This window comes from Dysidea avara, chromosome 2 (assembly GCF_963678975.1).
Source record: "Dysidea avara chromosome 2, odDysAvar1.4, whole genome shotgun sequence".
In the NCBI taxonomy this organism is placed as follows: domain Eukaryota; kingdom Metazoa; phylum Porifera; class Demospongiae; order Dictyoceratida; family Dysideidae; genus Dysidea; species Dysidea avara.
In genome coordinates, this window is record NC_089273.1 from 8881437 (window position 1) to 8907971 (window position 26535).

Here is a 26535-nt window from a genome sequence, read left to right on the forward strand (position 1 = left end):
GGAGTGTCCATAGCAAAACTCGTCTTGTTTCATCAAGGCAACACAGAGCTACGGAGGTGCGAAAATTGCGTTTTCTTTCTTCCTGTCAATATACTCACGGGTGTTGCGCGCCGGCTTCTTGGGCCGCACGATACACTACCGTGTATCTTGATGACTATTAAGCAGGGGCGGATCCAGAGTTTGGAAAGAGGGGGGCACCTTGCTGAAAAACAGTTGAAGACCAAAAAAAAATAATAAAAAATAAAGGTCACGACAATAATAGAGCAGCTCAGGTATTTCCGACCACCATGTACTTTCGGACTCAATATTTCCTAGAGGAGCAACAAGACCCGATCAATTATTACACTATTATGAAGACCTAAGACTATAACCTCCATATATAAAATATAAAAGGATTCGGTTATATCGTGTGGCTGCAGTGACCTCGGAAAGCCACTGTCCAAAAACGTCGATGCTCGGACAACGACATGTACGCTCGGACCCCACCCTCTACACCCTTCCCATGCAACTTCAAAAGCTATTGCGTGGTAGTGATTGATAGAGCTAACCTTGAGCTACCCCATGATATAAGCAGATTAGATTTTTATTAACTGGTATTGTAGATAGCCGGCTTTCCCCATAGGTGGTAACTTGATCAAACGTCGGACGCAAAAAGATCATTTTATTTTCGGACTTTTCATTTATTTGTGATAATTTAGGTATTTTATGACTTTCAGTAAAGCACTAGCTTAAAAGGTTATAAATGCAGCAATTAAACACAGGTATAGGGTGTTTTTCGTCAATTTTAGGTGGAAGAAGCCAGCTAGACCTCTACATATAGCTGTAGTATAGAACGTCTATACAAATTAGCTAAATAAGGCCACTCCTCTTACTCATTTTACATTTTTGATATTATTAAAATCAATTTAAGATAGCGGAGGTCAGCAATAAGCTGCAACAGTGTGTAAAACCTCGCTACCGCATATGTGACTGTTTTATTAGAGTAGTTTATTGGTTGAGTGAATTTCACTTGTTAACTTTCGTGTTGTAAGCTCCTGTATTTTTCTAGAATCTGTTCTGGAACAAGTCATAGATGTTGGGTCGAGCAAACACGAAAATCTGTAAAATTTAAACCAGCGAAATGTGCTCAAATATAAACTACTCTAATAGAACAGTCATATATGCGGTAGCCAGGTTTCACATACTGTTGCAGTTTACTGCTGACCTCCACTACCTGAAATTGACTTTAATAATATCAAAAATGTCAAATGAGTAGAGAAGTGGCCTTATTTAGCTAATTTGTATACACGTACTATAATACAGCTATATATAACTTGTCTTCTTCCACCTAAAATTGGCGAAAAACACCCTATACCTGTGTTTAATTGCTGCATTTATAACATTTTAAGCTAGTGCTTTACTGAAAGTCATAAAATACCTAAATTATCACAAATAAATGAAAAGTCCGAAAATAAAATGATCTTTTTGCGTCCGACGTTTGATCAAGTTACCACCTATGGGGAAAACCGGCTATCTACAATACCAGTTAATAAAAATCTAATCTGCTTATATCATGGGGTAGCTCAAGGTTAGCTCTATCAATCACTACCACGCAATAGCTTTTGAAGTTGCATGGGAAGGGTGTAGAGGGTGGGGTCCGAGCGTACATGTCGTTGTCCGAGCATCGACGTTTTTGGACAGTGGCTTTCCGAGGTCACTGCAGCCACACGATATAACCGAATCTTTTTATATTTTATATATGGAGGTTATAGTCTTAGGTCTTCATAATAGTGTAATAATTTATCGGGTCTTGTTGCTCCTCTAGGAAATATTGCGTCCGAAAGTACATGGTGGTCGGAAATACCTGAGCTGCTCTACCCAGTGACCGCAGTTGTGCTTTGCGTCATTCTTTAAATTCCGAGTAAAATTCTTAGAGAGCAAATTACGTGGGGGCGACTAAATTCAAATTTCAAACTAGCCATTCTCGAAAACAAATGTTTCAATTTGAACGAATTGTTGAAACCATCATGATAAATGAGACATGTATATACATTTACAAATTCAGTAACGCTCGGTCACATGCGACCACAAGGCTGGTGATCAAGTGATACCAACGTGGGCATGGCAAGGGAGAAAAGTAATTACAATTACAAACAAAAACAACAATTACAAACAAAAACAACAATTACAAAACAAAACAAAAATATTAAATTACAAGTACATTATCACAACCACTCTCGGCAGTCCCTTGCCATAAAAATCCTCTGGGATGCAGTCATACAAACCTTCGAGGCATCATCCAGCATCCGTCGAACCAGTGACCTTGTGATATTGATGTCCTTATCAATAAAATGTAGTACATTGTAAGTGTTAGTGACTGAAAATTGCTGGAAGTGACCTAAAACGCTGATCTCAAGAGTCTCATTAAAGTTGGTAACATTTAACCGATCTAGCTCTGATAGAATTTGGTGGTATTCAGCCTTATTTTGTTTGCGGGATCTAGCCTGCTCAAGATGGTGGGCACTGTCCAATGGACATGTCAGTTCAAATAAAAGTATACTAGAAGTGACGGTATTATGGATAACAATGTCTGGTCTGAAGGGGGTCACAATCACATTAGGTGGAAGTGTAGATGGGGGTGACTCACTGGCTCGCAAGTTAGGAAGGTCAGCATAAACCCGGATATAGGGCAAGTCAATGTAAACCCTGATGAAACTGTCGACCAAAGACTGAATGACTAAATCATGTCGATAAGTGTACCTTTCCTGAGATAACGCAACCGGGCAACCCCCCAAGACATGAGCAGTAGTCGGACGTGAGGAATCACAAAGTACACATTTTGCATGACACTGTATATTCCACCTTCGCAAATTCATGGCAGTTGGCAGAGTGTCCGAAGCCGCCTGCAAAAGAAACGACAGCTGACCAGGATGCATACTGGATAGCAATCGGTTCCAAGTTCGACAAGAGGTACTTTTAGAACAGTTTAAAGATACATTGCCCTACATGCCAAGCGAGTATTGCGGAAAACAACAATCTGGGATTTGTATTTGGCCTCTAGGTCGACTGAGGACGACTGAAACTTCGTTTGATGCTGAAGTTAAGACTGTAGGGTAATCATATATGGTGAAATCGATGATGTGAATCTTGAGACAATTGAGTGAATACTGAAGCGATAGCAGGGCAATCAATGTTTGGAATGCACAAAGGAACGCAAGGCATACACTGCGGTTGCGTCTAACCGCATGCGATTAAAAAAAAAAATGAAACTTCCCCTTTGATGTCGGCAATCTCGATCACGAAACAATCGGCATGGATTTGCTTCACTGCTTGTGTGGTAGTTACTAGTGACACGATGAGTTCAACCCTAGAGTTTCAGAGGGATAGCGTAAGTGGCGGGTGAGTTACAGGAAGGCGGAATTTGACAACGTTCGTTCCTGTAAAATCCTCACGTAGTGGTCGCGTCATTTATTGTCTGCGGCGCGCGTTTCTGCTTTACTGGCCGCGCGACTCACTACCGTGAGTCTTGATAGTTTATTAAGTACATGTGCTCATATGTATTTTATATAGAAAATTTGTGACACCCAATGGCATATACCTAGTCAGTCTGGGAATCATTTTCCAGGGTACACCATCACAAAGCTGCCAACTACTTGCAGAAACACGAACTGTACAATTAAATGCAAAATTTGTGGTGAATTATGTTATCACTTGTACAAATGTGATGACATGTGCTACGATTACATGAACGGAAACCTTTGCAAACACTTACATCGAATTCACTCCTTGTTAGTTGATTCTGCAGAAGAAGTGCAACTTGATGATTCAGTTGATGTTGAGATGGATGAGGAGACAGAAGACACAGAGGAGACCCATGATCCAATCAACCCATACAGTTTGCCAAGTGGTTCTTCCAGAAGCACCTGTGAGAAATTAGTGTAGTAATCAAATGAAGAAAAGATGTTATATACACATCTATCATGTACGCAAAAGCAAGAGTTCATAACAAAGGAAGTTGGTCACATGTCATCATTCATCTCATGATCTCTAAGAAAGTGTTGAACTAATTCAACATTGACACGTATCTCTTACTATTCTAAAGGACAAATTGTATATACATACCATAGTGTCCCAGAGCCCTTACAAACCTTCTCAGTAAAACGCACTACTTTCCTAGCTGCTGAACAAGCCTTAACACTTACAACAATGCTGAATTTCACATCATAGGGTTATATGACGTGTGACCAACCTCCTCTGGGTTCATAAATCCTCTATAATTTTATTAAAGAAATATTCTGTAAAACATTTAATACTATGAACTCTTGGCAATAGTTATAACAAAAGTAGGCTTACTTATACGTAGTTGCAGGTGTAGGTAAATTCCCCATACTTCTCATTATTAATTTTATATTTGTTTGTTATACATATTTCAGAGCTTTCCCCAGCAAAACAAAGTAGAGCAGTAAAACTGCCAATATGCGTACCAATATCAAAGTCAATTAGTTAATAATACACATGTATTCATTTTATCATGTCAAAAGAATTTTTAGTAAAGTAGGGTGGTGTTGCACCATTTTATCACTCTTTAGGGAAGCTCTGTAATTCAACATTAGTGAACTCATATACGTATATATGCATGTCACATCACAGGAAAGAATGTAGTATGCAAGAGATATTAGAATTGCTCATGTATTAGCTTAGTGTATAAATTGTTACTAAATAAAAATAAATTCTGTACATTCCCAGCCACTTTTGCAGCAAGGTTTTGACTCACAAAATATTGACCTTTGCATTACCAAGTATGTACATGTGTAGTTGGGGACATGACTATAGTGGAACATCAATTGGTTGTTTACTTTAGTACTAGCTGTATTCTGTGTAATACACAGGTTTGCATACAGACACAAACATTTCAGTAGCCAATCTGCTCAACTAAACTGTAAAAGATAAATAGTAGTACCTTATGCAAGACGATTCTTATTGCTAACGTCAAGAGTATGTGTTTGGAATCTCAAAGGTTTGTGTTTCCAAAAAAATATCAACCTCAATACATATGCTGTATGGTGCTATAGTGCTATTTGCCAGGTATGATCTGATGTATTGAAATGACCTGAAAGCTTCCAAAATATTTCAATGTTCTGTTTAACAACACTCTCTACTGATAGACTGACCGACATAATTGAACATTGCTTTTGTAGCACTTATGAGCAGTTCCTGATATATGTAGGGTAGCTATATCACATAAAATGTGACCGGGCCTGCGAAAACAGGGCATGTGGGCACAAACTACATCCCATTGCTCTACAGGTCATATCTCTGTAGTGGAAACGTATATTTCCATTCTGTAACTTGCATCATGATGCCACTTAAATGCTTACTAAGAGGTGAAAATTGCAATGCCATAGTATAATGGTACAAAACATTATGAGTGATGAAAATGTGAAAAAGTAGGAAAAAATCATGTGCCCACATGCCCTATTATCGCAGGCCCGGTCACAAATAAAGAATGTTTCACGCCTTAGGCCACTTTCAATAATTTTTGTGTTTTTTTGGCAAGAAAGACCCTATATTTTCAGTATAAAATATTTTTCATTCACCTAGCAAGTAGACATAATTCCATGAATGGATTACAAAGTAAGGAACACTCAACGTTACCACCCTGTCGCTGGCTACTGACAAGTGGTACAGCAATTATAATGTAACTTATATAGCTACCATTTGACATGAAAGGTGTAGCCATTTTCACTCTGCTAGTTGCAACATGGATCAAGAATTTTAATCATCAAAAACTTGCCTTGATCACTTGATTGTATTTTTAAAAGAACCTTGATTCTTGATTGCCAACCATACAAGCTCTTGATCTGACTGTGGTTGCACGAGACCGAGGACTAATAATGTATTGTATGTATCATCATATTATTAATGATGGTTCTCTCTCTACTAAATTCTTTGTGTTGTTAAAAGCTGCTTGATTGCCATTTCTGCAGGACACTTTAATTGCTTGATTCACCACAAAACAGCACCTTGACTGGATCTCAATTGTGCTTCGACAGGTAGTATAGAAGTGACTACCCCTTGACACTTTTCAGCCAGCAAAAAAAAAAAAAAAATTCATACTATTCAAGGGTCAACACAATTCAATATTACAGTGGAATTAACTAACTTGTCTTCGCAGCTACACCATAGGTCACGTATTTCATTCAACTGGGTGGCTGTATTACTGCATAATTGTCTCTTTTGCAAAGCTTATTGATTTAACACATATTGCACAAGATTGTGATACATATATTAATCATGTAAATACTAGCCTTTACTTATGTTGCCTTGTTCTATTACCAGTGAACTTTTTACTTCTTTCATTGTCTATAGCATGTGAACATCATTTAAAGACAGCACAAAATTTACTAGTCCAATTACAAGCTATGATAAGTAGTGGAAATTCAGGATTGCAGCATTGCTTACCTCATGTAAATGCAACATTAAAGAAACTTGTATACACTTGTGATGCTGCCAGCAAGATGGATACTACAGGCACAATTACTTCTTTTGAAGACAAGGAAAATTTTGCTCCTGGAAAGAAAATGGATCTTCAACCATGATTTACTGCTACCAGTAATACTCCTGGACGCAAGAAAAGAAAGAATGTGTTACAGTATGTAAATGATCAATTTTTCTATTTACATACAGTGTGCTTGTACATAATAGCTACACATACACACACTAGATACAAACTTACCAACTACACACACACAGACACACACACACACACAACAAACTAGTTACATACATACAGTGCACACCAGCTACGTATATACACACTAGCTACATACGTACAATACATATCAGCTCTAGATATATACACACACATACACAAAGTAAAGCCCGTGAAACATAGCACCAGCACCGGGATGCCTGGCATCACTCAGGAACTTGACCTTGTGCAGACAAATCCTCCTGGGGCAGACTTGTAACCTGCGGGAGGACTGTCCAGGTCTCACGGAGAGAGGTTGCAGAACCCGAAGTTTTTTAACACCAGGTGCCTACCCATTGATGTTACAGTGGGCGGGCTGTTCCCCAGATGACACCAGTCCACCAGGTCCCCAATATACAGCTGGGTAGACTGGAGCATGAAGAAAAGATTCTTACTCAAGGAAACAACAACACCAAATTGGCGTAAACAGGCATCGAACCTGATTGCCAGGCTGATGCTCTAGTCACTTACACACACACACGCGCACGCACACACACACACAGAGTATATACATTAGCTATACACATACTAGTAATGTACTAGTTACACACATTTGTGTGTGTGTGCATGTGTGTGGCTAGTATGTACTGTATGTAACATAGAGTACATACTAGCTATATATGTACAATACATAACCTGTACACATAGTAGTTACATATGTATGTACAGTACTTACTAGTTGCACACATAATACATGCTAGCACACAATTTCGCTGTGAATAGACTCGAGTAATCATGATAACATGATAGTTACACATGTATGGACATATTTAATGACTATAAGTCGTGTACCTACTTAATGATTGTTATACTACAATATAATCATTTAAACTTCCACCAGTCTTAGTACTCAACTGTGTATTGGCTATATGAAAGATCTTAATAGTGCAGCAGGTTTATGTCCGGTGTATAGTTTCACTCTATATTTTCGAAATTTGTTTCCTTTGTAATTTTGTATCACATGTGTCTTGTGCTGTTTTGCTGGTTATTTATGTCATGGCTGCCATATGTGACAATACAGCCATGCTGATAAAGAAAGTAAGCAACACATTAAGCAGGTATTGGCAGCAACAATAGATGATGACCCTAGTAATGAGGCAAGACAACAAACAAATACGACTACATGTAATGTAAGAATATAATAAACATGCTGATACTCTATCATCATGTCATGTGCTGCACAGGATACCACCGAAATGCAGGATGATGTAACCACAAAGAAAGAACGTGAGACTGGTATGTACAGTGTACAAGTACACATAAGTATTACTGTATATGAATGAACAAAGAAATACTGGAAAATCACATAATTTTTTACTAACAAACATACTGGTGTTGGTCGTCAGCTTCTTGTACCACCCAAGTGTGCACTTTGATTTATCTGAGACTCTTAAAATAAAAGTGTCCGTGTGCATCTAGACACTTGCTAATGTGTAATATGTTGACACAGTTTTAATTTTGCAAAAATTTTGACAAAAATCTAATTATTTGTGTGTAAAAAGATTTGTACATACTTTAAAATTAAACCATATACAGTAGCACGTTGTCAATAAGCTGATACGTATCTGACAAAAGCAGGTTTTTAATTCTATTTTTAAATCAGCATTTCAGCCAATTAGATAATTAGAATGCTTCATTACAAATTTGGAAAGAATCATACTGCAAGACAGGAAATTCTGAAGAAAAAAAATTTGACAAGTTCGACAAATAATTGGTTACATTTGTCAAATTTCAATTTGTGTCAATTATCGCCTCAAAACTTAGGGTTTAGACCTGTGATTTCCTGCTTTTCATCCATCAAAGCTGTAAATTCATCAAATTTTCCTTTCATCAATAATTTCCTGTTGTACAGTAACAGACTATACACTTTTATGGTTTTATCGTAAGAACATAATGTGACTGGATCTACACAAACCGTTCTTATCGCCCAAGACAGGAAGTTTGATTTTTTCACACAAACACAAAGCTTAATGAATGCACTATCAAGTTTCACTGCCACAGTCGACCAGGGTTAAGTGGTCTGCTTTTGCTGGCTGCTTTTCTAGAGCACAGTGGCAAGCCGTACGAGTGGTCTGGGGTCTTGATGGAGCCCTGGCCAACCAGGAGATGGCTGTGTGTGGCTGTACAGCTCTGTGGTGTTGGACAATGACCTGTGCTGTACATTTCCTTTCATTTTAGCTAGTTCTGAGCCCTGAATTGCCTATAACTAGGCCTGATTCATCCCAACACATCTCTTTTCAAATTTTGAACACCATCTTTCCCGCCTTCCAGGGCCCCCGCCTCCCACCCTTCTGGAGCTCGCCTGATACAGACAACCTCGGTTTAAAAACTATCTAAAATGGCGGGAAACTTAGCTGTTGACTACTTCTTCAGTGGATGATCAGGAAGGTAATAAATTGTTGTGAAACGTGTGAAAATTTGGTATGCGTAGCTACCACCATTGGCCAGCTACAACACACAGAATATTTAAAACCGATGTTTCTCGATACTTTTAAATGGGCGATAAGACCGGTTTTCCCAGAGACAGTCACATATTATGGTGAAACTTTCATGGGGTGCAGACACAGATATTTGGTTTTGAAATATGTTATGTAGGTCAAGTAGTATATTACAGATGTAACAAATTTCAAAAATAATTATGCTGCTATAAATCCATCCATGTGTTAATAAAAAATTGAGCTATAAACTGCATAGGAGATGAATGCACGCATACAGTGTACTGTAAGCATGCATCTGTATTCTTGCTTGACGCAATCAGAATGATTATACACCTGTATATTGTACACTTGGTATAACATATTATAGTTGGAAGCAAGCATGTATGCACCAGATGTGGAGTGTGTGATGGGTGTATTACTACAAATGACTGCGGCTGCTGTAAGCACTGCAAGGACAAGAAAAAGAATGGTGGTCCAGGACGGCTTAAGAAAGCATGCATCAAGAAAGTGTGCACTGCAATAAGCAGTGCAAATTCACGACTGACTGTACTTCAAAAAAAACATCGCAAGCTTGTAAGGTTTTAACAAGATGTTCATATGTCACTTATGCTCAAACAGATACTATTGCTCAAACACTACCTGCAGTAACAAGTGCAACAACATCAAGTTCATTGTTCTTGAACTCAGGTATGTAATAGTTGAAGCTATATGTGAATTAGTGTTCTGCATTACAGTGCATTTTGTGTATCACGTATCACCATCAATAAACTGTTTGATACGATACTGTATCACGGTACTATAATGAACATGGCTAGTTATCACTGGCATATTAGCTAATAGGTGTAACAATATCCTATTTATTTGTACCTTAAAGAGCCAACACTGATTCTACATTCACATTGTAATCAAATGTATTTATTCAGTGAATGTTGATAAACTACAGTATTATACTGATGTAACAAATAGCTAGTGTGTTCTGATATGATTTTTAGTATGGAAAACATAGTTGCTATTAAATACCTGGATACCTACCTCTATTACACCACCCAGACAAATAGCTACCACAAACATTTTAACTGTGACACATGTTCCCACAAAGGCTTGTCCAGATTACTCCGCATTTTGATTAGTTGTCAAGATGGCTACTATATAAAGCAGATTTGTTTACTGCTTAGTGGTGCAGTTCTTTATACTTCAAGTGTAACAGCTACTGTTTTTAGAAGACCAAGATAAGAATATTTTAGCTTATACACATGCATTTGTACGGCTTCTCATAACGTTCCATTTTATAGCACAGGTAAAATTAGAGAAGCTTTCTATTTGAGTATCTAGATCACTGTTACAGTAATATAACAATCACTGACTGTTCTGCTAGAAAACTTTGATATATTGATATTTTCTAAGTACAGAATCGTATCGTGATACTATTTGCTGTATCGATGTGTTGCAGATCCCTAATGTGAATGACACCATTTTTAAAAAAAATAGATCAATGCACAACTAATTCCTTGCCAAAGATGTCCGTTGCACAATATTACCAGGTACGTGTATATGTTGCGGCAATAATATCAATTACTGATTGTATAGGGAATAACAGCAGGCACACTCAACAAGTTACCAACAGCCAACATAGCTGATGATCCAATCCCCCCACAATTTCTCCATCTGTTTCACCCTTGCAGTAGTAACTTTAGTGCAGCAGCTCTCTTCCTCAAACAACAAGGAAGAAGAATTGAGAGCGTGTTGGGAGATGGGAACTGCCTGTTCCGCTCCCTTGCCTTTATTGTACACGAAAACCAAGATATGCATGTGAAGACCAGAGAAGACATCACACGGTTTATCAAGCAACACAAACACATGTTTCAACCATATTTAACACAAGACAGGAACATTGACAGACATCTACACAACATGGCAAAGCCTGGTACATGGGGCACACAGGTTGAATTACTAGGGGCAGCGACACTCTACCAAGTGCCAATCTACGTTGCCAGCACAAGTCAAGATCATCAAACATTTCACTGGAGGAAGTACACTCCACTTACACACCTGAAAAGTATTGAAGAGACATGCACAAATAAAAGCCACATGGAGATAGCCCACCTAGATTCTTGTCATTTTGACCCCATTGTACCAGTAGACAGTAACAGTAGTAGTGAACCAACTATAATGGCCAAGCACCACCAAGGAGGAATGATTCATAAAATAACTAATGACTTATTCTCGGACTTATTAGCTATTGCATAACTTATTCTCGGACTTATTATTGCAAAGAGTTAAGTTTTTATCTTATTTTAATATACGAGCCCAATGTGGGAAAGTTAAGAAATACAAACAATAATGTACAAAACACAACTTACTGACGAGGAAGACAACGGTGTACAATTGAGAAGCAGGTGAATTAACTGAACAAATGAAGTCCCCGTGCCTCTACCAGTATGGTCCAAAAAGCGCATCAAACTAGTGATTAAGCGCACACAATATTATGTTGCCATGGTTACAAGCGCCTGCTTCGCGTCGAATAACGGGATTTGTATATAACCATGCGCGTATACACCGTTGCCCAGGGCAAAGAGTTAAAGTGGGGCCCTTCACCCAAGTTGTAAGTTGAAGACCAAAAAAAAAAAAAAAAAAAAAGAAAAAGGTCACAACCTGCTGACAATGACAATAACTACCCATCACCACCACATCTCCTTATCTATAAGCTTGCTACACTGCTCCTCTGAAGAATACTGTGACTGCTCTATTAGAATATTTAGACCTGACTGCTCTATTAGAGTATATCGATCTTTTAAACAGGTATTCATGGGGCCTCCTGGGGCCCCTTTCAAGCTGGGGCCCGGGGCAAAATGCCCCAGTTGTCCCCCCCCCCCCCCCCTGTGGGCGGCCCTGCATACGCGTATGGTACGAAATACGCATTATGGTATAGAACAACAACATTGTTTATAATATCATTCACATCAGTTTGCTTATACGTCACTATTGTAGCTAATACTCTCCGGAAACTTGAAGAAGTTCAAGTTGTGTTCTATTGCATGTCAGAAAGTCTGCATGAATGCGCGATTTAATGAAACAATGTACGCGAGTTGCTATAAAACCTGCAGTGAAATATTAAAGTTCAACAGTTTGGATGTACGATTGTAATTTGCTAGCTATTATGTTGGCATAGAAGTAAGGCTGGTTAATTTTACCTAATGGCTACCAATTCAGAGTCATTCAATCAGTCCTTTGATTTTAAGGCCACTACAATGAGATAACTTGTTTCTCATCAACTTCTCATAGAGTAACACATGCGGGCGGGCGGGTTATCTCATTATTTCATTATTGCACAAACCATAGCTATAAATTGCAGATGTGTACAAAACCAATATAATAATCCTTTATTTTAGGTAATTGGCAGGTACACACCAAGCAATGGTGCACACTGAGGGTAAAACTCCAAGTTCACATAAGCTTCAACTTCAATAACAAAGCTTTCATTTCCTTTACGAGAGCTCCAGCAGTTTTGGGGTCATGTACCATACCACAGTACAGCAACAACAACAGCAGCAGCAGCAGCAGCAGCAGCAGCAGCAGCAGCAGCAGCAGCAGCAGCAGCAGCAGCAGCACTGAGCAGTAGCAAACATCAGCAAACATGCAGCAGCGGGGTTAGCATGTGTAGGATGGTCAGTCTTATTAGGGGGGAGGGGCTGTCTTATACACTAAAGCTACTATGACTCTTAGATATGCACATAGGGCATGCAGGTCACGGTACCAATGCTAGTGTATAGTCTACTGTACACTGTAGTCACAATGTTGATGCCTTGATGGTTTTTGATGCTCCAGAAAGCACTCTAATCAACACAGAAGTAAAAAACACTAATAAACGGTGTCTGTATCTCAATGGGGTTGTAGTTTTCCATGGAAATAGTGCTTTTCTACGTGATAAGCCCACTACCACAATACTCAAAAAAGTTATGCCGCAATCTCGTGCACTAATGAGTGCGCATGGGCAAAAGAAAACTTTGGTGCGGGCGGTTGATGAGAAACAAGTTATCTCATTGTAGTGGCCTAAACAATTAACAGAGTGGTTGAAAAGTAAAGGGATTAAAGAAGATGTCTGTCAAGTTCTAGCAGGTGCAGTATAATTACATGTAGCTGCAGCTATATATTTCAAGGGATGGGAGTAGAGCATTAAAGTTTACACTATACTTACATGATCAGTATAAGTTAATAAGTTAGTAAACATTGTACTGTACTATTATGTAAGCTATGAATGCCATAATTATACAGTGTAAGAATAATAATAATAATAATAAGGTCCTGTTATTAACCATTTACTGTACATGGATGGCCTTAAGCTATTTGCCAAGTCAGAACAACAACTGGAAACTCTTGTCCAAATTACTCACAACTTCTCAGCCTCTATGGGAATGCAATTTGGCTTTCAGAAGTGTGCAAGTGTGATTATGCAGCGTGGTAGACAGTGTCCCTCTAGTGGAATAACACTTCCTGATGGCCTCATTGCTGCATTGACACCATTGGAATGCTATAGGTATTTGGGTATTATGAAGCTGATTTAATCAACTGTCCTGAAACCAAAGAAATAGTTCAGGCTGAGTATTTCCGTCGTTTGCGAAAAGTCTTATCCTCACAATTGCATGCAAGGCATAAAAGATCATAGCAATTAATGAGTTTGTTATTCCTGTTTTACGCTACTCTGCTACTATCATTGATTGGACCAAGAATGAATTATTACAAGTGCTTGATCGCAAAACTAGGAAGACTTTCACAATGAATGGTGGCCTACACCCACGTGCAGATATAGATAGGATTTATGTGCAGCGTACTTTGGGTGGACGTGGTCTGCTTGGTGTTGAGGACACAGTCAGTTTTGAGCGTGCTGCACTGTATTACTACTTGAAGGATCATACGGATCCCCATACCTTAAAATAATTAATAGAATTGAATGCAGTAGTGTACAGAGAAGAGCGACCAGATTTTGGTTTTCAAGTTACTCTAGTGTTACTAACATGCTAAGCACACTTAACTTACCTCCTTTACAACAAAGAAGAGAGAGAGCTAAACTTATAATGAAGTATAAAATTATTAATGATCTTATTGATATCCCCAAAGAGTACTTTACCTGATGTACACCCTTGATGTAAATGATGTGATGTTCTTTCTGAAAAATCTCCACCACCCTCACAATGGATTTGACATCAATAATTTCATTAAATTTGCAACTGGTCACACACGTTAGCTTCTGGAAACAAGCTACTCCAAACAAGATCACCTGACAATTCTACTAGTAACTTCTATTTTAACCAGCTTCCTCACATCTGGAATGCTCTTCCCATTATCAACTACCAGGACAACCCACTCAAGATAAAGGCCAAACGGCCTTATTATCTGTGGAACCATTTCACTGCCAATTTTACTTCCAACAACACCTGCTCTTTTTCATTTCCATGTCCATGCTCAAAATGTTCAAAGATCCCCCAACAACCTAACTTCAACTACCTTTAACTGTTAATTTCCCCCTTTAAGTAATCAAGTAAGTAAACTTTGCAGCTAATCACTAGCTACTACAAATTAGCTTCTGGCCACTGACACAAGATGCCAGTGGACCATCAGTGTGCTGCCACGTGCGCCGATTCTATCATACCAACATCTGCAACTTGTATGTATATGTACACTGTAAAGTTCATCATTATTATTATTATTAATACTTGTGTTGGTCTTCTACTGTGTATTAATCAGCACTATACTGAATAAAACGACGTGCAAAACCGAATCAGTACTGCCCAATTCGTCGCGCGCGCATTGTTAGCGCATGGCGCTTTGTACACAGCAAGATCTTGGAAGAATACAGTACTATGTTCACCCAGAGGAGGTTGGACACAATACAAGCGCTTCTGAAATTTATTACTGTTAATTGCATATTTCTAATAGACCTTATTCACTGAATTAATTTCGCAGCGCTTATAACCCGTTGTGAAGGAGTTGTCCGCCAATGTTCGCCATTTGCAGTACCTAAACCATTGTAACATCGCAATTCTCCGCCAAATTCGCCATTTGCAGTACCATAACTATGGTAACATGATAGCAACGGTCGTGCTTGCCCAGTTTTAGAACTCAAAATGGCGTCCAAAACACTATCGTCATGGTGAATGTGGACCCTTGTATGGCTTTGCATGACATCAGAGGGCACTTACTGTTCTAAATGAATAAGGTCTATATGTGACGTGGAGTAAGTTTTAAAAGAAGTGTTTAGCAATATCCGCACCACGTTACCTTGTGCTTCTTAAGATGAACAGCAAATTCTTATTGCAAGGCGGGTGTGCGACTCTCTATTCTCTTTTCGATTCTCTGTGAGGCCAAACTACTAAATAGATACATGCACGATGGCCTCACCTTGATTTTTTCCCAAATAGCTACATTGCATTTAGACTTCTCTGACAGTAACAGCGTATAGCTAGCTACTGCACCCAGCAGCACACATATATACACAATCCAAATCCACTTAAATGGGGTTTTGACTATTCCCTGTCTTAAAAATGTCAAAAGTTTCTCTCCAAAACGTCCAGGACGATAGACAGATCGAAACACTCTAATAGAACAGTCACTATATACATGGGAAAAATCGCGCCCGAACCGATGGTGGTCAAACATTGGTGGCTTACTCTAATAGGTGGGTCCCTAGTAGTATGTCAGTGTATACCTGTTTATGTCAGAGTATACCGGTGTATACCCATGTATACCTGTTTATACCCACGTATACCCGTATATACCCATGTATACCTGTGTATACCCAGTATGAACTTTAATTTGGTCTAGTGTCCCCTGTCCACATCAATGCAGCACTGCAGTATATATATATGCATGTATACTTGTATACCCTGGATGCATGGAAGTATTTAAGGGCACTTGGTCCTATATCATGCCACTACTGCAGATGGTGAGAAGTCTCAGATCCTTTCCAGATTAACAGCATAGACAGACTATGCATCCAACCTTATCACATCACTATGAGGAAGAGTTGGCTTTTCTTGCCTTGGCTGGTAGGGCAGTTTGAATTCAAAAATTTGTGTTTCGTTTTCTGCTTTTTGAGAGAAAGCAACCCTGTGCCTAGAACCCCAAGTGAATTATTTGCTTATTACTGTGCGTACTTTTTAACTACGTTAACTCTAGATAATACCTAGCTAAGCAGCAAGTGCTATCCTGTTCTTTGTGTGGAGCACGAAATTTTAAAAATAATTTTTGCTTCTCACGAAATATTAAAATCGATATTTCTGTGAAGACAACAATCGTGCCTCCGGTTTCATGGTGTATCTAGCAATGGAATACCACAATGAACATCCCACAATGGTAGGGGGATCGATTTGTAAAAGTTGATTTTTCAGATTGCGGACCCAATCTTTGGTGGGTCTGACCCTTTATGTCGTCTCTGTGGCACTAACAATGAAACTGTTGCTCACATTGTCTCTGGCTGTTCAACTTTGGTGGGAACATCACACAAGAAGCGTCATGATGCAGTTGGACGCCGCCTGCATTGGTGTCTTTGTTCACAGTCTGGCTTCCCAGTTGGTAAAGAGTGGTGGAAGCATAATCCTAGATCTGTGAAAGAATCTGAGGGTGTCAAACTATTGGGGGATTTTACTATTATGCTACTACCGACAGAACCATCCATGCTAATCGACCTGATCTAATTTTTTTTTTTTTTTTTTTTTTTTTTAGTGTTAAAAGAGGAAAAACGTGCTTACTTAGTAGATTTTTCATGTCCTTTTGACAATAATGTAACACGTAAAGAAGCTGAAAAAGTTGAAAAGTATCAAGATTTGTTACTGGAAATACAAAGACTGTGGCATGTCAGGGCTGAAATTATTCCTATTGTTATCGATACTCTTGGTGCTGTGAGTCCTAAGTTTGATGACTGGCTGAAATCACTACATATCAATTTATATCCTTGTACTCTACAGAAAAGTGTTTTGTTGGAAACTGCTGGTTTGTTGCGTCGAGCACTAAATATTAATCTTTAAACCTTTGATAGGTTTCAATGTTGTAATTATGTACCAGAATTATGTATTTGTTTTACTTCTGTGTGTATTGAAATAATAATAATAATAATAATAATTTTCCATAGACAACTTTTCATTTGCTGAGTACGTGTCCTATATATGCTTGCCGCAACGGAGTATTTTAAGACAACTCTGTGGCATCATTGGTGCACATAGCTCTGTGTGATCACTTTGGAGTTAAAACCTGTAGTACATGTGATAAGCTATGGCTTCATACTCCACAAACTGTAATCATAGCGAAATGGAGTTGAAGAAAAATACGGAGAATCTAAAACGAACTTTGAAGGCGCGTATCTTAGTGATGGAATGGTTGTTTTATTTATTTATTTTTAGAAAGTGTAAAAATGTAATAACAACACACAAGTAGCTACAGTAAACAAACTTTAAATAAAATCAGTTCCTTAAACGTGACTCCACCCTAACTAGATCCATTGGAGGTGGAGTTCTGTCAAAGTGACCGGATGATGACCGAGCACCTCGGATACACGCAATAGCAGAACGCAGCAAAGAAAAGGAAAGACAGCAACGGAGCCAGTTTAGAGTAACCGAGTAATTATCCCCTCACTTATTGGACAAAAGAGAAGCCAGACGTTTGTAAAAGATGGTGACTTCATGAGCCAGACCTCCAGCAGCGGAAAAAACCAAGGGAGAGAATGAGTTGTGTTCAACTTCTCGGATCCCAGTTATCGACTCAATTTCTTAAAACGCAATCTAAACAAATGTTCAAAACAAGTTAAAGAATCAGCTTACTTAACAATGGTGAGACCACAACTAGAATATGCATCTGCTGTCTGGGATCCCTACCACGTTGGAGATATTTCAGAGTTAGAGAAAGTACAACAAAGAGCAGCGCGCTGGGTGTTGAATGACTATGGCAGATTCAGTTCAGTTTCTCTAATGTTGGATCAGCTGAAATGGCCTACATAACAAATTCGTCAGAAATTATCTAGGTTACAAATATTGCATAAGATACACTACCAACAGTTATCACTCCAAATTCCTCATTATTACTTACCAAAAACACAACCAACAAGACAATACCACCATCTTCACTATATTTTACCTACCTCATCCACCACGGCATACCAAAACAGCTATTTCTCAAGAACAATAAACGAGTGGAACATATATACTACCAACTGATACAATTGAAATTGCAGATACTGATCTATTTACAGCTAGACTCCAATCATATTATTGTACCTAATGTATTTGTTTATGTGATTCCTGAGCACACCAGCAGGGCTGACTGCTCAGTAAACAATAATAATAATAATAATAATAATAATCGAATATGGATGCACAGTATGGGATCCGCATACTCATAAAGACATCGACAATTCAAAGACGTGCAGCTAGATTTGTTTAAAATGGCTATTCGTGGCGTACAAGTGTATCTGGTCTTATAAATGATTTAGAATGGCAGAGTTTACAGTCAAGAAGATCCACCTTAAAAGTGACAATGATGCACAAAATAATTCATAACTTAGTATCTATTCCCAGCCATTACCTCGTCCCAAGTAACTCAAATACACGACATCACAATTTCACCTATCAACTACCCTACTCCAGAATAAACAACCATCTGTACTCATTTTTCCATCAACAATTCGACTTTGGAACAGCCTACATCATGAATTAGTTAATAAATCTTCCTTACAACAGTTTAAGACTACACTACATAATCATGCACTGTAGTCTAATTGTATTTTAAGTAATTACACACCACAATTTTGTATTTTTGCACTCACCATGCACTGCATCATTGTAATTTGTGTTGTGCATTAGCACTCTTTAGAAGTTCTGCACACTATTTAAGAATATTTATTATTTATTTATTATTTATTTATTGTTAATCAGCAGGACCCTCCAGGGGTATAATGCTGATGTGCAATTACATGTGTACAATTTCCATTAGTTACTTAACTATATAAGTATGTACAATTACGACAAGTTACTTAATTATATACATATGTACAATTACAATAATAAACTATAAAAATATATACAATTACGATAAGTTACTTAACTATATACATAGAAGGGGCTAATTTTTGCTTAAATTCTTCAACACAGAATAATATTATTAATAATAACAATAATTATTATGTTGGCCATAAGCACGCCGTTTGATGTTCTCATGCTTTTTGTAGGCAGCAGACAATGATGAGCACTTATTTGAGTCAACATAAGGATTGAAAACTCTGACATCGACAAAGAATTTCTCTGATTGACCACCCCAAAAACCATTCATCGCAACATCAATACGAGCGCTATGTTAAGTATTCGAAGTAGCGAGAGGGTACTCGTCTGAGATTTGAGACAGGTTGAAGTTCAGGCTCAACTATGACTTGATAACAAACTTCAGTCAATAGAGAAGCTGAAAGAGCCCTGATATCATTGTGTCTCAAAGTAGGAAGTCCACCCTTTGGATATGACAGCACGTACTCAACGGAGAAGGAGGAACCACAAGCACAACGGGAAGGAGCCCTAAGAGGAGACCAACCGTAACGCAATGCAAGGGCATCTTGAAAGCCAGATTTGTGCAAGGCAAATCCGTACTCTTGCAGAGGAAGGGCAGTTAGCTAACTAGAGGCCCCCCTGAACTGAAACAAAGTCAATAGCAGACTGTAATGATGGCTCAAAATTCTCACGCAAAGACAAAGACAGAGCAGAATATTCTTCAGCCTTTGACTTGTGAATCAAAGATTTCCTGTTCAATTGGGAGGAAGAAACCTCAGCAAAGGAAAGAGATGGAGTACAAGTAAAGCCACAAAGGGGCTCACAAATGTTGCAGGAGGCAGCAAACTCACTTTCACAGATAGGGGATGGTTCGGGTAAGCCAAGCACAGATGATATCCTTTTCCCACGACCATCTATTCATAATAAACGAGGGCACCAACTGATATTTTTACTACCTCCCACCAGAATTAACTCTTACCACTCCTTTTTTCCTTCAGCAATTCGACAATAGAACAATCTTCCGAATCTGTAATTAATTCATCAAGTGTAGAACATTTTAAATCCTTACTTAATTAGTTTTCTAACTACAGTGTGCTCTTATACTCTATTTTGAGGTCTTGCACAGTAATGAAATATAATAATATAATAGACCACCCCATCGAGCAGGAAGGCAGAAAAGCTTACGTACTGAATCAGATGGAGGTGAGCGACCAGTGATTGTATATAGAATGAAAACCTGGCAGATGACGCTGTCAAGTGGTTGAAGACAGGCGGAAATGCCAGGGACAGTACGACAATGAAATAGCCACCGACTAGAAAGTCCATGTGTGAAGGAACAACAGGCAGCATGTGGTTGAGCTTCAGCGATCTTATAGACAACAGTTTTACGGTGGGGTCTAATCGACGGAACGGAACGGAATCGGGCTAAACCACTGAACCACTGAACGGAACACTATCTTAAATCAAGGTGCGCAGCTTACTATTGCTCTACAACTTCATTAGCGGTACCTCCAGGTGATCAAACTTATCACACAACCAGATCAAAATAACTTACGGATTGATTGTGAGTTTAGTTGCCATTAGTAACGAAATATCAATTGTGGGATTAGTTGTCTCAGTTCCTGGAATGGATCTGTAAGAGCTTTTGTTGTTTCTGCTGATCAAATTGACGTGATCTTTACTACAAATCAGTCTCAATTCGAATAATAAATGATGTATCCGAAAGAAACTGGTGACAGAAGGCCAATTCACTTGGAGATTTATAGTGCTGTGTGTAGAAGCCGTGTTTAAAAATATTTAGAGATGAATGAAAGACACAAGAGGCTATACAACATACATATTCTGTGATACACAGCAAAATTCGCCACAAATACGGTGGAAAAGTTTCCCGTAATTCCTCCCGTATTAACGAAGATACGTGGCAACTACGGAAAACGTCTGTAACCCCATGACGAGATTAGTAGTAATCCGTCGTGGGACCACTTTTCAAGACGTCCAGACGTAGTTACCCGTCATAATACATCGTATATACCTAGTTACGCCCCGTCATGGAAGTGCTGTCACGTAGCCCCGCACGTGATCCCGAAGGATACTCGAGGTACGAAAATCGGATATTCATTTAAATATAAAAAGATATGAAAAGTAATGAAATTCTGGTCTTCATATTCACTTCCGTCAGTTCTTTCATACAGCCTTCACCGTCCTTGGGATTGCCTTCTCAATTTCTTTCAATTCTAGTGTACATCGATTGAAAATATTAAAATGCAACAACTCTCAACATACCTCTTTTGCATTCATCACTTTCTGTGCTGGCATAAATCCTTTCATCTCAAAAATTCTAAACAGGATACATTACTATAGTCTGATAATCAAGAATTTTGTACGTACCGTCACATTCTCTGCTCTAGTGCTATCATCTAATTTTGCTACTACCAGCAACTTTGGTGCCACTCTACACACCATGAAAACTGATGCAGATCTCTCTTATACTTGTACTATAGTCTGCTTTTCCTTCTAAAATAGTCAGCATTCTTCCAAGAAATATTTTACTCTAAACACAAAGTTTTACTTATAAAATAATCATTCAATACTGCTGTACATACCATCTCACTGATAGTAAATCTTCCTCTTCTACTAGCAGCACTCAAGTCCATTCTCTCTTGCATAGTAAGCATTTCTTCCGAGAAATATTTCAATCTATAAACACACAAGTTTTACTTATCAAGTTTTACTTATAAAATAATCACCAAAAGTGCTGTACATCAGGTCTTGCTCTTCTACTTGTACTCCAGTCTACTTTTCTTTCTTGCGTATAGTCAGTATTTCTTCTGAGAAAATTTTCACTCTAAATACAAAGATTTATAGGTACATTAATCATTAGTATTCAAGAACTCTGTACATACCATCACAGTGCTGGCAGGTCTTCCTATTCTACTTGTACTATAGTCTGCATTTCTTTCTTCAAAAGTAGTCAGCATTTCTTCTGAGAAATAGTTTACTCTAAATGCAAAGTTTTACAATCTTTAGTATTCAAGAATTCTGTACATACCATCACAGTGTTGGCCGGTCTTCCTATTCTACTTGTACTATAGTCCGCTTATCTTTCTTCAAAAGTAGTCAGCATTTCTTCTGAGAAATAGTTCACTCTAAATGCAAAGATTTAAAATCATTAGTATTCAAGAATTCTGTACATACCATCACAGTGCTGACAGGTCTTCCTATTCTACTTATACTATAGTCCTCTTATCTTTCTTCAAAAGTAGTTAGCATTTCTTCTGAGAAATATTTCACTCTAAATACAAAGATTTATAAAAACAATAATCACTAGTATTCAAGAATTGTGTACATACCATCACAGTGCTGGCAGGTCTTCCTATTCTACTTGTACTGTAGTCCGCTTATCTTCCTTCAAAAGCAGTCAGCGTTTCTTCTGAGAAATAAAATAGTTCACTCTAAAAACAGTGTTTCATACCTAAAATAATCATTCAAGAATGCTATACATGCCGTCCCACCACTGGCAGTTCTTTCTATTCTACTAGTACACTAGTCCGCTTTTATTTCTTTCAATATAGTCAGTATTCCTTTCACTAAAGTTTTACACAATAATAATCATTCAAGAATGCTGTACATACCGTCCCACTGATATCAGGTCTTCCACTTCTACTAGAACTCTCGTTCACTTTTCTTTCTTCCAATATAGACAGCATTTCTTACAAGAAATATGTCACTCTAAATGCAACGTCTTACATATAAATAACCATTTAAAGTGCTGTACATACCATCCTGTTGACAGGTCTTCCTATTCCACTACTACTGCTTTTTTTCTTCTGGAATATCTTCCAAGAAATATTTTCAAGCAAGTACCATCTCACTGCTGGCTAATCTTTCTCTACCAGTATCGTACTCAGCTATTCTTCCTGTCCAATGTTGCCATCCAGCATTTCTCAAAACAATATTACACTCTAAATGCTTAGAACAATCATCTAAGAATGTACTACATATTGTCTGACTGGTGGCAAGTCCTTCTCTTCCACTAGTACTATAATTGGGTTCCCTTTCCATCAGCATTTCCAACAACTGTTAATTCTAGATACAGAGCATCTCTTAAACACTATTCGTTTTCACGTAAGAAACTTTTGAAGAATGGTGGGGCAGTATTTCAGTAAGTTTCTAATTAATGAGCGCTGGCAATCTGGAGAAGAGTTACAGCAGTAAGAGACTAAAAGTATGTTCTTTCCCTTCCACTACTGCGTTAACATATATCCTTCCACTGCTGTTATCGTCAGGATTTCTCTTCACGAATCATTCCGTTCTGGACTCTTAAACAATGGCCTCGACAATGGCAGACGACTTACTAGTAGCAGATCTGGTACTCAACATCTGTTGCGAGTATCTGCCCATCCATAAAGCTTTACATATCAGCATACTTTACTTCTTGACGACCACCTTGTGTCTCCCATCCCGTCTCGCCGCATGTCCGCCTCGTGGCTGCACGATCACGTGCGTAACACATTATGAAAATTTCTATTTAGTGCCGCTGGGATAAAGGATGAAAAGTACGGTGCGGTACGGTGCTGTTGGGTGTATTAAACCATCTTTTCAAGGCGGAATACAACAGTCGACAATCAGGTTTGTGTTTTAGTGAACACATGTCAGTGTTGTGGAAATCGTCGAAGTTTCGTTTGAATAGATGAACTAGACGTGTAATTCGGGTTGTATTTACCAACTGGAAACCTGTATCATGTAGATTTGTCTTTTGTTTTGTAATTCCACGCAATGACGTTGTAGGTGTGGTATTCGCCTTGTAATTTAAGCACTGGCGACCTGTTTCCAAGTCTTGTATGTATGTTAATTATGTGTTACTACACACTGTCGTTTTCCAGGTCTTGTATTATTATTATTATTATTAAAGCTTTACAGTGGCCTGCACTGAAGGTCTGTATGTGTGTCAATTGTGATTTGTTACCGCACACTGTCAACCTGCTTCCAGGTCTTGTATGTGTGTCAATTGTGATGTGTTACCACACACTGTCGACCTGCTTCCGGGTCTTGTATGTGTGTCAACTGTGATGTGTTACCACACACTGTCGACCTGCTTCCGGGTCTTGTATGTGTGTCAATTGTGATGTGTTACCACACACTGTCGACCTGCTTACGGGTCTTGTATGTGTGTCAACTGTGATGTGTTACCACCCACTGTCGACCTGCTTCCAGGTCTTGTATGTGTGTCAATTGTGATGTGTTACCACACACTGTCGACCTGCTTCCGGGTCTTGTATGTGTGTCAATTGTGATGTGTTACCACACACTGTCGACCTGCTTCCGGGTCTTGTATGTGTGTCAATTGTGATGTGTTACCACACACTGTCGACCTGCTTCCGGGTCTTGTATGTGTGTCAACTGTGATGTGCTACCACACACTGTCGACCTGCTTCCGGGTCTTGTATGTGTGTCAACTGTGATGTGCTACCACACACTGTCGACCTGCTTCCGGGTCTTGTATGTGTGTCAACTGTGATGTGCTACCACACACTGTCGACCTGCTTCCGGGTCTTGTATGTGTGTCAACTGTGATGTGCTACCACACACTGTCGACCTGCTTCCGGGTCTTGTATGTGTGTCAACTGTGACGTGTTACCACACACTGTCGACCTGCTTCCGGGTCTTGTATGTGTGTCAACTGTGACGTGTTACCACACACTGTCGACCTGTTTCCGGGTCTTGTATGTGTGTCAGTTGTGATGTGTTGCCACACACTGTCGACCTGCTTCCGGGTCTTGTATGTGTGTCAACTGTGATGTGTTACCACACACTGTCGACCTGTTTCCGGGTCTTGTATGTGTGTCAGTTGTGATGTGTTGCCACACACTGTCGGCCTGCTTCCGGGTCTTGTATGTGTGTCAACTGTGATGTGTTACCACACACTGTCGACCTGCTTCCAGGTCTTGTATGTGTGTCACTTGTGATGTGTTACCACACACTGTCGACCTGCTTCCGGGTTTTGTATGTGTGTCAACTGTGATGTGTTACCATACACTGTCGACCTGCTTCCAGGTCTTGTATGTGTGTCAATTGTGATGTGTTACCACACACTGTCGACCTGCTTCCAGGTCTTGTATGTGTGTCAATTGTGATGTGTTACCACACACTGTCGACCTGCTTCCGGGTCTTGTATGTGTGTCAACTGTGATGTGCTACCACACACTGTCGACCTGCTTCCAGGTCTTGTATGTGTGTCAATTGTGATGTGTTACCACACACTGTCGACCTGCTTCCGGGTCTTGTATGTGTGTCAACTGTGATGTGTTACCGCACACTGTCGACCTGTTTCCGGGTCTTGTATGTGTGTCAGTTGTGATGTGTTGCCACACACTGTCGACCTGCTTCCAGGTCTTGTATGTGTGTCAATTGTGATGTGTTACCACACACTGTCGACCTGCTTCCGGGTCTTGTATGTGTGTCAACTGTGATGTGCTACCACACACTGTCAACCTGCTTCCAGGTCTTGTATGTGTGTCAATTGTGATGTGTTACCACATATGGTTGACCTTTTCCCGGGTCTGGTATGTGTGTCTGTTGTTACCACACTGTTGACCAGTTTCTGGGTCTTGTATGTGCATCATTGTGTGGTGTGACCACACTTTTGATATATTTCTGAGATTTGTAGGTGTATCATTCATGTTACATTATACATACTTGCAATCTGATTCTGGGTCTTGTATGTGTATCATGTCTTCTCACAAAGATGACCTGTTTTGTGTCCCAATAACAGTGTTATTTGTATTTACAGATTGCTAAAAAGCTGTAAAAGTATTGAAAGAAGAAAATGAAGATCAAAGGATTGAGATTTGTAACTTAGGTATAAACACCTTGGGAATGGCAGTGTGACTGTTAAAGCTTTGGTGAAATTTCAGGATGTACTGATATCTTATTGTGCAGCAAGTATAGATTATGGACATTTTATGTGCAATTTTGTTTACAATGTACAGCAAGTTATATTTCCAAGGCTCACATTATATGAGCAGCTGGATTAACCTGACTTATAATTGCTGGTATCCTCTACCTTTTTCTGTGATGAGCATGGTTGTTGTACCATGCATGCAATAATTGCAGGACAGTACTCATGATATTTATTACATGCACTACCACCAGTGGAACCAGACTTAGAAATAATGATGTTATTTTATTATTACGTATTTTCGTGATGATTGTTCCTTGACAGGCAGTAGATCAAGTCATTGAGTACATAGGCAATAACCATAGGGAAGTAGCTATGCAATGGTGGACCCAGGATGGGGCATTTGGGGCAAAAGCCCCCCTCATCCTTCGTCACCTTTAGGAGGAA

At 39.0% G+C, this 26535-nt stretch overlaps 2 protein-coding genes and 3 long non-coding RNA genes across 11 annotated transcripts in view; 4 read left to right on the forward strand and 1 right to left on the reverse strand.

Moving 5' to 3' along the window:
- Positions 1-5720: 5720 nt before the first annotated feature.
- LOC136242999 (uncharacterized) lies at positions 5721-7966 on the forward strand. The gene is made up of 3 exons (XR_010694697.1): positions 5721-6631; positions 7752-7860; positions 7915-7966. It is a non-coding gene; the product is annotated as an uncharacterized lncRNA (long non-coding RNA).
- A 2719-nt stretch (positions 7967-10685) lies between these two features.
- LOC136247774 (OTU domain-containing protein 3-like) lies at positions 10686-11415 on the forward strand. The gene is made up of 2 exons (XM_066039600.1): positions 10686-10709; positions 10756-11415. The coding sequence occupies exons 1-2, from the start codon at positions 10686-10688 to the stop codon at positions 11413-11415; spliced, it is 684 nt and encodes a 227-aa protein (XP_065895672.1).
- Positions 11416-12280: 865 nt separating this feature from the next.
- The window catches only part of LOC136246560 (interferon-induced very large GTPase 1-like), a 102625-nt gene continuing 88370 nt past the window's right edge, over positions 12281-26535 (forward strand). Inside the window, exons 1-2 of the mRNA XM_066038056.1 lie at positions 12281-12403; positions 13220-13284. Coding sequence (XP_065894128.1) covers positions 12363-12403; positions 13220-13284 — 106 coding nt within the window. The 5' untranslated portion in view covers positions 12281-12362. The remainder of the gene's footprint in view (positions 12404-13219; positions 13285-26535) is intronic.
- LOC136246557 (uncharacterized) lies at positions 21288-24099 on the reverse strand. Of its 7 annotated transcripts, none has more exons than XR_010696626.1 (12): positions 22970-24095; positions 22823-22919; positions 22703-22777; positions 22541-22620; positions 22386-22482; positions 22240-22336; positions 22094-22190; positions 21938-22035; positions 21794-21887; positions 21579-21741; positions 21474-21528; positions 21288-21424 (listed from the first exon to the last, which is right to left on the reverse strand). It is a non-coding gene; the product is annotated as an uncharacterized lncRNA (long non-coding RNA). The 7 variants fall into 7 exon arrangements; XR_010696625.1 differs by having other exon boundaries at positions 22541-22642; XR_010696622.1 differs by having other exon boundaries at positions 22541-22617; positions 22663-22777; positions 22970-24094.
- LOC136246558 (uncharacterized) lies at positions 23381-26229 on the forward strand. Its single transcript, XR_010696627.1, has 2 exons — positions 23381-23819; positions 25981-26229. It is a non-coding gene; the product is annotated as an uncharacterized lncRNA (long non-coding RNA).